The 9,928-nt window shown below is 38.2% G+C and overlaps 1 protein-coding gene across 1 annotated transcript in view; it reads left to right on the top strand.

The window, feature by feature from the left end:
* The window catches only part of dalrd3 (DALR anticodon binding domain containing 3), a 12,166-nt gene extending 7,196 nt beyond the window's left edge, over positions 1 to 4,970 (top strand). The window contains exons 9-13 of the mRNA XM_037535757.1: positions 1 to 88; positions 1,271 to 1,329; positions 1,434 to 1,550; positions 2,394 to 2,462; positions 2,693 to 4,970. The exon at positions 1 to 88 is cut by the window's left edge and continues 39 nt beyond it. Coding sequence (XP_037391654.1) covers positions 1 to 88; positions 1,271 to 1,329; positions 1,434 to 1,550; positions 2,394 to 2,462; positions 2,693 to 2,812 — 453 coding nt within the window. The 3' untranslated portion in view covers positions 2,813 to 4,970. The remainder of the gene's footprint in view (positions 89 to 1,270; positions 1,330 to 1,433; positions 1,551 to 2,393; positions 2,463 to 2,692) is intronic.
* The last annotated feature ends 4,958 nt before the right edge of the window (positions 4,971 to 9,928 follow it).

Genomic DNA, 9,928 nt, shown 5'->3' with positions numbered 1-9,928 from the left:
AAGGGCCCCAGGGGAGGAGTGTTTGTTATGTACAACTGTGCTAGACTTCACACTTTGTTCAGCAGCTACGAGAAGGGAGTAGAGCAAGGTGATACACACACACACACACACACACACACACACACACACACACACACACACACACTCACACACACACATTTATTTGTATGTAACATCAGCGTTCTCATTTCATTTATTTAATTTCCAGTCAAAAAAGCCATGTTATCCATTTTTATTCATTCTTAAAAGCCAAGCTATTTATTTTTCTGGAGAAACCACTAAACCGTCTAGGTAGTGTACAACTCTCTCCGTGAGATAAACAGTACTTAAAGCTTTCGTCTTTGAGTGAGAGGATCTAAGGCTACATTTAAATACAGCAGGTAAGAGTGGCCCAAATCCAGTCTTTTGGACAAGCCACGTGAGGCATTGTTCTTTTGCGCATGCGGGTCAGTTTAGGAGCTGATCTGTTCAGACTTATGTCGAATACAGATCACATTTAAAAGATAATGTGAACACCTAAACAAAAAAAAATCAAATTGGGTGAGAATCAGATTTGGGCCACTTTTACCTGCTGTGTAAACGTAGCCTAAGAGATCTAAAGTAGTCCACAGGTGTCAAGAAGCTGTTACAGAGAAATTGAAATAGACAGAGAAGAAGAAAACATACATTAGAATACTGAAACTGGACATTTGAGATTTGTAATTGAGGTTGCTTGGAACACAAGAAACAGAAAACGCAACCAACTCTTAAGACTAAACTTCAGAGGTGTGGAAAAATACCCCTGAAAAAAAATTTAAAAGCAAAATGGAAAAAAGGAGTCTCTGAAAATACTGGTGGCTGTAATATAGGAAAATGGTGGACACACTAAATACTGAAAATTTATATTATGATGTCAAAGTCAGAGTCAACTTATTTTCAGTCATTTATTTTCAGTGCAGGTGTGTAGAGAGAAATGCAGAGTACTACACTGAATACAGAGCAAAGAATATAGAGCAGTTGATGTTGTTGGTTTTCTGCGAAAAACCTGTACTTAATGGTAATTTTGACTGGAAATGAATGTTGGTCTCTGAACTGTCTGTCTTTAAAATGTTGATTCAGCTTGCATATAGTAATTAAAGTTAATCTCTTGCACAGGTTTTAACTCAGCATAAAGTTATTGAGTAGTCATGTGTAATCAAATAAATCAGTTTCATCTGGAAACTAAAGTAGTATTGAACTAAAGCTGAAATAATGATTCCAAATGTTTGTCTCTGTCCAAACTGTTGTCCAGGTCTCTACCCAGAAGTCCCTGCAGGCACAGAGTTGGACTTTTCTGCTCTGAAAGAGGAGGTACTTCAGCATGCTATAGATATAGATCTCATAAACAACAAGAAAATCATAAATTAAAAATGTGGTGTCACACAGACATCACCGTTTAACCTTCTCTCCTACAGGGAGAGTGGCTTCTTCTCTTCAATTACCTCATTCCATTCTCCGAGCTTCTGGACCAATCAGCACAGGCACTGGAGCTTGAGGGAGGAGGAGCCAGAGTTAATTTAAGAACTGAACAGGTGTGTTTCTGATTGCTTCTTAGAATTTTTATTTCTGTTATTTATATTACAACATGTAAACCTAATTGTAATGTATGAAGTGTTTGTTATTCAAGTATACTTTGTGTTATGGGAATGTATTCATGTATCATTATTTACTTACGACAGTCGATGCGTATGCCTGAATATTACTGAAAATTGTGTATTTCAGACTTATCAAAGAATGTCTTTAGAGAGATATAACAAACACTAATGATTTTACCTTATTATTATGAATGGTGCTGGAAACTCTGTTCCAATTCTAGATATGGATACTGTTTCTCTAGAACACAATGCTCTTCTGTTTATGTCTACCTAATAGTTTGTTCATGATATGTGTCTTCCTCTCTTTAACTTCTACTTTTCCAAGCATAATATCTTTCCCGTCAATTGGTTCTTTTCATAATATGTTCAAATTAAGATTTTAGTTTGGTTATCTGTGTGTTGAGTGATAGGACAGTCCCTTGGACAAGAAAGAAAATGAATGCGTCTTTAACCAAATCAATCTTTGTGTTTTTAAAGTCTTTATGTGCACTAAAGTTCAAAGACATTATGATTTTTCCTGTCCTGCATTTTATTGTCCAGCTTCCACATCCATAGAGACCTACAGAGAAAACCATTGCCTGAACAATTCTATTGTTTATAGAGTCACATCATTTCACTTAGAGATCTTGGGCTACTTCATTCTTACTTTGCCAAGTGGCAGTTTTGTTTAATTGGAATCAAAATGGATTTGTGTACATTTTTAAAAATATTTTTAACATTTATTGTCAAGTTAACATTATTATCACCAATACTAATATGTGTATCTGTTGTCTCATTCAGGTCTGCAGATTCCTGGTGTCTCTCAGTAAAGACTTCAGTTCTTACTACAACAGAGTTCATGTGCTTGGGGTAAGATACAGTGTATAGCATGGAAACGTTGATTGATGTAATTAAAACAGTTCACAAGGAGTTCAGATCTGTGCTCAGTGTCATTAACCTCCTACCCTCTATTCATTTCTCTTCCTCTTCCCCCATCTCCCACTCTTTCACTTTCCATCTACCTTACCTCTGTGTCTCTTTCTTTCTCTTTGTTTCTTCTGTATTTCTGCCCCTACACCCCCCTCTCTCTCACTCTTTAGGAGCCGTTACCTCATCTTTTTAATCAGATGTTTTGCCGGTTATTGTTGCTGAAGGCTTTGAGAGAGCTTTACCACAACGCACTGGACTCCCTAAATCTGCCCCCAATTCCTCAGCTATAGCACTGAATTACCCCGGATATTGATTATGCAACTCTATTACACAATTCTGAAATGCTCTAAAAAGAGCCCCATTATTTCACAACTGCATCTTTTAAACATCCAAGGAAAAAGAATTAGGATATAGGAATATCTCCTACATACAGAGACCAAAAGATGTTCTACGTTAATATCCTATCCTCAGACATCACAGAACTTCTCATTTCCTACAGTGTTTTCAGTCATTCTGAAATATACCTTATCCTCTTTCCCCTTTATATCAATGTATCTTGCTCTCTAGAAGATATGATGCTAGTGACTGTCTCCCTTTACTCTCATAACTTTGATACCTTTCATAATGCTTGACTTTTTCTTATTTATTAGCCCCATAACTTAATTTTGGGGTTAATAGCACCAGTCACTTCTGTTGTACCAGTTGGCCCCTTTGCTTCTCTATCAGACCCATTGCTGTTATACCTGTTATAAATATTATGCCCTTTCATTACAATCATTCTTCTGCAACAATATTCTACCCCAAAACTATTACCTGTATTGGCTTACTTTTCAATAGTAAAAGTCACTCTTCTATTTTATCTATTGTTCAGCTGTGATGGCCCTATCCTTGTTCATATGGTCCTTTTAGAGCAACTTTCAGTTTCACAGACACTGCCCCTATATCTTGACTGTCTGTAGATCCTGCGCTGCTTCCCTATAGCATGTGTGAGAACCACCCACACTCAGATACTGTTCAGCAATTGCAGTTTTTCATTACAGAATCTCAGCCAATCTGTACTATTTGGAATAAATAGCAGCAGTTACCGCAGGGACCATCTCTGTTTCATAGATGCGTCAGTCTTGTCTTATAAAGTCAGTCTGTAGATATCAGTGTCGCAGCTAGACACCCTGCCAGGTTTTGAGTGATTGATGTCACCTTGTTTGTCCAAGTACTTGAGGACATTCTCCAAGAACACTTCCCTGTTTGAACCTCCATCAAAAATACTTGTTTCAGATGTAGCTTGACTCCTTATTTATTGTATTTAAAGTCCCAGGGAACTGTGCAAAATGTAAAAATTGTTAATGTAATAACTACAGTTGAGTGTTATTTTAAATGTCTGCCAGTTTAAATAAAAAACAACAACAAATATAATCAAACAGCTTAAAAATCAATAATCAGACCTATTTGAGAACTGTCTGTACATAGTCTTTATGTTGTGATGAAAACCTGTAATTCACACCCCTCTGTCCAGCACTGCCATCCTGCTGTGCCACTGAAACAGCTAGTAGGAAGAGTGAAAGAGGCTCTATGTATGCAGGTGGTGTTGTAGACTATCCCCGCTGTGTCTGTGATTCACTAAGCACATTATACAGGAACCGTTTAAAAACGTTAAAGGTTCTTATTCACTTCACTGCTGGATATGTATCTGGGAATGCTGGCGTGGCCGTTGAACTAAAAGATGAATGAATGCACTGTTGGGTGTCAGGCAAACAGTTTAGCTCAGTTATGCTTAGTAGTTTAGTTTTCGCTTTGTTGTTAGCTTTCACTCTAAGTTTCTGCTACTCAAACACAGAGAGACCATACGGGGACGCAGTTTTGTTAAACCACACCAGCCTTATGATTGGTGAGGATACTGCTTTAGTGTGCATGACCCAAGATTGACCCTCAGTTTACATTGATAGAGGAAAATTTTAGGAATTTTGGAATGTCATTCACAGGACATTCTTTGTATATGTAAACACAGATTTAGGTTCCCTGAGGCTTTAACACTTCCTGTTTCATAGATATTGTACATAGTGTGGAGTTTTCTCTTGAACTCCTTGTACAGTCATTTTCATCTCTGTACCACAGTACCATTACCACTGTATGCTACTGTAGATGCACAAAGCTGTAAAACAAGTGCCATAAAGTTAAGAGTTAATGCAGTCTCAGTGCTCTTAATGTGCCAAGAGTGCTGCCCCAAGACCTTGCTGAGTACATCTGTGCCATACACTGACTGTTCTTAACATTGTGTGTGTGTGTGTGTGTGTGTGTGTGTGTGTGTGTGAGCAGATATGAGAGTTAAGTGTGAAGTTACTCCTTGACTCCTCTGAGATTTTGTCAGTGAGTTCAATTGCTGTATTTTGAGAAAAAAGTTCAGCCCACTCTGTTTTAATGAATAAATGAGTCTCCATCTCAGACTGGGAATGGTTGTCCTTTACAATATGTTGTATTGTGTCTATGTATGTAAGCTTTTCATGCCAGAACCCAGAGGTAGCAAATAGAAGCAGTGCTTGTCCTGAGACCCACCATTATTTCATGAAGTGAAATGAGCATAAAGCTGTCAGGAAAGTCCCGAAGCCCATAAGCTTTCAGTCCACATTTACTCAATATACTGTTGTTTGTATTGAAGAAAACAAGCGCAGTAGATTGCCACGATGAAAGAATGAAGCATGTAAAGCCCAACATTATAACATAGGAAGATAATGATTAGAAAAAGAATAAAATCAACACCACAATGTTGGAGTGATACTGCTGCAAGTAGCGTGGGTTGCTATGGTGACGTGTGCAAAACTTTGAATATTTAATACTTTCTTAAAAATGAATGGACTTATATCTTGGCATTCAAATTATTATTACTTTGTTTAACTGTTACTTTTAGCCTGCTGAAAACTGTCAATCAACATGGAATTAAGAGTTTCGTTCCAAAATACTATGTATCCGTTTGAAAGAGAAACATACACTTACAATGGAGAAAACATTTGTTTCTCTAAAACAGGGTGGTATTAATCCTAATATAGTATTGATATTTAATTTATGTAAAGCACTCCCAACAACATACAGGGGAAAAAATGATTTTCAAAAAATCATGAAAGTGTTCTATAATGCATTTGTAATAAACTTGCAAAGATCAACAGCAAATTCTTGATGTAATGTCCATCCGTCCATCCATCCATCCCGTGACACTGGTTGTGACGGTGTTTTAGCCTCAAAGCTTTGAGTTCTGTGAAGCATAACTGCCTTTCAGGCACACAGGGAAGCATAAGGGTCAGAGGTGGGATAGAAAAACAGCAAAGTTCCATTTTCCATTAAAATTTGTTTTTCTAGAGAACAAAAAACAAAGAAAAGAAAAGTCATTCACATTTGTGGCAATATCTGCCAGCTGTGGTTCTAAGTCATTAATTTAGGCGCTATTTACATTATTGATTAGTTCACAGCTGAAAGTGGTTAGATACTAATTAACTGAGGGGGTTGGCTAAATGATCGATTATTGAGTATATATCAGCTTCACCCATGGCAACAGCCCTCCCTTCAATTCCCCATCTTTCTCTCAAACTACTAATCAATGGTGCCAGAAACTCATCAAAAGAGAGTAAGAAGAGAAGAAAACACAGTTCATTTCAAAGAGCCCTAAATATTTCTTGAATTTATGTTTTCCTGAACTTTTGAGTGTTTTTTAAATAAAAATGGTCTCTTTAATGATTTAATAGATAAGAATATTTTTTTGCAGCACAAACACACCTTTTTTGATATCTTTAATCTTACATTTTAATTTCTTTTTTTTATTTAAATGTTTATTGAAAAGGACAAATATAATTTGCTTCTTTACAAAACCTTCAAATCAGTAAGTAATATTCACATATTTGCATATACGTATACACACAAATAGACATATATACATACACACACCCATGTACAAAACTATGGACAAAGTTTGAGGGAGACTTCAGTGAATGCCTTATAAAACAAAAACATTAGGGTGAGTAGAATTAACATAATTTACCCATTTTTCCCAGTATATGTTAAATCTATCCTTTTGGATTTTTAGACGAAAAGTTATTTTTTCCATTATAAAAACATCTTTCACAACATTAATCCATTCTCTAATTTTTGGTGGATTTGGTTGATGCCACTTTCTCGCCCTAGTATAAATGTTTTTGACAAGTCTCCGTTTATTTTAATTCATGCTGAAGGTTTGTCGTAGATGGTTTGGATAGCTTTAATAAACTTCTTGTGGAACCCAAATTTATGAAGCACTTTATATAGGTAATCCCAGTTCCCAGAATCAAAGGCCTTTTTGGCATCAAGACTCACCATTACAGCCTCTAAGTTATTATCTTGGATTTGTTTTATAATGTGAAGAGTCTGTCTAATGTTATCTGGAAGAACATTTTTGATTCTTTGTGCCAAATTGAGGTGTACAATTTATAATCTATATTCAATACCGAAATTGGTCTGTATGAGGCCCAATCAGACTTATCTTTTCCTTCCTTTGGTATCACTGAAATAATTGCTTCTTGCCACGATGGTGGGATTTCTCCTTGTTTTAGTGCATGATTGCATGCCAACAATAAGCTTGGAGTAAGCTGTTCTAAATGTTCTAAATGTTTTGTACCACTCTGAACCAAATCCATCTTCCCCCGGTGATTTATTAATCTTAAATCTACTAATGGCTTTATATAGTTCTTCCTCAGTAACATTTTAATTTCATTGTATGAACAAGCTTTTATATTATTTATTTTAATATTAAGCCAATCTTAGATAGTTTGTAAATGGAATTCACATATGCACTATATACTCAAAGTTTGTAGACACCTCCTCCAGTCCCTTTTTGCAGCAGTTACCAGCCCATACTCTTCTGGGAAAACTTTACACTCGATGCTGTATAACATTGCTGTGAGGATCTGATGGCATTTGGCCACAAGGGCTTTAGTGAGGTCAGATACTGATGTTGGATGGTTAAATCTCGACCACAAACACCACTCCAGCTCATCCCTGAGCTATTAAATAGTGCACCATTGCATCAGATCATGCAGTTCCACTGCTGCACAGCCCAATGCTGGAGAGCTTTATACCCCTCTAGCTGACACTTGGCATTGGGCATGGTGACTTTAGGCTGCTCCAGAGTGTCCAATTCTATTGGCAGTGGTAATACAATGATGATTATAAAAGCTGTGTTTACACAGTTGAACACTGTTGTCAGTAATGAGTGCACCTTAAAGTAGCTGAATTCACTAATTCAAAGTGTGTCTGGCTACTTTTGGACATATAGTGTTGACACCTTAGGTGATCACATAAATCCAAAAGGGAGAGAAAGCAGGGATGGCAGTTTCATAAAAAAGATGATTTTTATCATTATTTTTGACTGGGGGGAACACTTCCAGTCTGCATCCCCCTTCATAATGAGCCCTGGTGAAAACACCAAATTATAAATATTATAAATGCTCAGAGTGAGCATAGAGATTAGTAAACTTGAGCTGGAGGCAACGTCTCTCAGAGATAAGTGCAGCAGACAGAGAGGAGACAGGAAACCGGGGCTTATTTCACGGCCCTCATCTTCACAGTGGCCCATTAGGAGAGACTCGACTCTGAGCTGCTGAGGTGGCCCTAATAACCACAGATACTGCCTGGCAACCGGAACACTGAAGACTTCTGCTGCATTCAGACAAGTCTGCGTTGGCGCACTTGGCTGAAGCTCCCCAGTTAATTCCGATAACCCTTGGTGCAGTGGATACTGTCTAGAAAAGCTAAAAAATATCAGAAATGTGTTTGTTTATGTAGCTAATTCTTAACTCAAGTCATAGTTGAATATTTCTATTGGTCCATTCGCCATGAAATGTTGGCAGTAAAAAGCACAGTATTGTGTGAAAGTCGGAGACATAGATTTTCAAAGAACTCTGCAGTAATATGTGTCCATAAGGGCTTCTTGATAGCTACTCAAATCAAATCAAATTTATTTGTATAGCACTTTTTACAACTGATGTCACAAAGCAGCTTCACAGAATTCCAGAAAAGACAAAGTTTTAACAAGGATGTAAAAACCCCCAGGTGAACCATGAAAGGACTGTCCCTGTGATTCCAACCATGTTTTCTAACGTTTCTAGGAGAATATTATGGTCTATTGTATCAAAAGCTGCGCTGAGGTCAAGTAGCACTAACAGGGAAATGTAGCCTTGATCAGAGGCAAGAAGAAGATCATTAGTTATCTTAACTAGAGCTGTCTCAGTGCTGTACTCATCCTTTCAGACTCATAGTGTTGAGTTGTCTTCTCACAGTGGATGGATGAACAGAAACACCTGTGGATTTTTCCGATTTGAAGCAAGAGTGGAGCTTCATTTTTACCAAACTCTCAAAGATACCCTTTATCTGATGGTGACAGTTTTGGTGGACCACCAGGTATTTTATGGTGGCTAGGAGTCACATTTTTTTGTGAAGCTAAAAAAGCAGCTGTTAGGGAGCAGCAGGGAGTGCTATCAAACAAGAAGAATTCTGATTGGAATAAAATGTAACATGGGGCGGCACGGTGGCGTGGTGGGTAGCGCTGTCGCCTCACAGCGAGGAGGGCCTGGGTTCGATTCCCCTGCCGGATGACTGGGGTCCTCTCTGTGTGGAGTTTGCATGTTCTCCCCGTGTCTGCGTGGGTTTCCTCCGGGTTCTCCGGTTTCCTCCCACAGTCCAAAGACATGCAGTCAGGCCAATTGGATGTGCTAAATTTCCCTTTGGTGTGAGTGGCTGTCTGTGTCTGTCTGTCTGCCCTGCGATGGACTGGCGACCTGTCCAGTGTGTATCCTGCCTTTCGCCCGATGGCCGCTGGGATAGGCTCCAGCACCCCACCCCCCCGCGCCCCTGACGGAAAAGCGGCTTAGAAAATAGATGGATGGATAAAATGTAACATAAAACATAACATGAAATCATGCATTCATTTCTGTATCTCACTATGGGCCACAATCTGTTTCATGTAGAACACACTTTTTTGTGGTTATTGTATTTGTCACATTGTCTAAAAGCAAACTATTCATGTGTGCTTGTAGAAAAAGAGCAGTGCCTGTAAAGAGGAAGAAGAGATCCTACATGTCTCCTAGCTCTAGTTGTAGGAAAATCCATTATCTGATGTAGTGACGTGTGAAGGAGCTAGATTGTGTTCTTTCCACAAACTAATCAAAGAGATCCTTTCCTCAGTAGACCACTGCTGTTATTTAATTTCGTGTAATTTCACAACTAAACCACCAGAGTGCAATCTTCACTTCTCTGTCTCCCTCTCTTTCTCTCATTAATTCTGTCTGTCTTTTTCAGTCTCTCTTTTTTTCTTGTATGTTCTCTCTCTCTCTCACTCTTTCTCTCTCTCTCTCTCTCTCTCTCTCTCTCTCTGTTGTGGCTTGGGGCCA

The sequence above is a fragment of the Pygocentrus nattereri genome, chromosome 28 (assembly GCF_015220715.1).
Source record: "Pygocentrus nattereri isolate fPygNat1 chromosome 28, fPygNat1.pri, whole genome shotgun sequence".
NCBI classification, from domain to species: Eukaryota; Metazoa; Chordata; class Actinopteri; order Characiformes; family Serrasalmidae; genus Pygocentrus; species Pygocentrus nattereri.
Note: the sequence above shows the minus strand (reverse complement) of the source record. Positions and strands in the feature narration are given on the sequence as shown.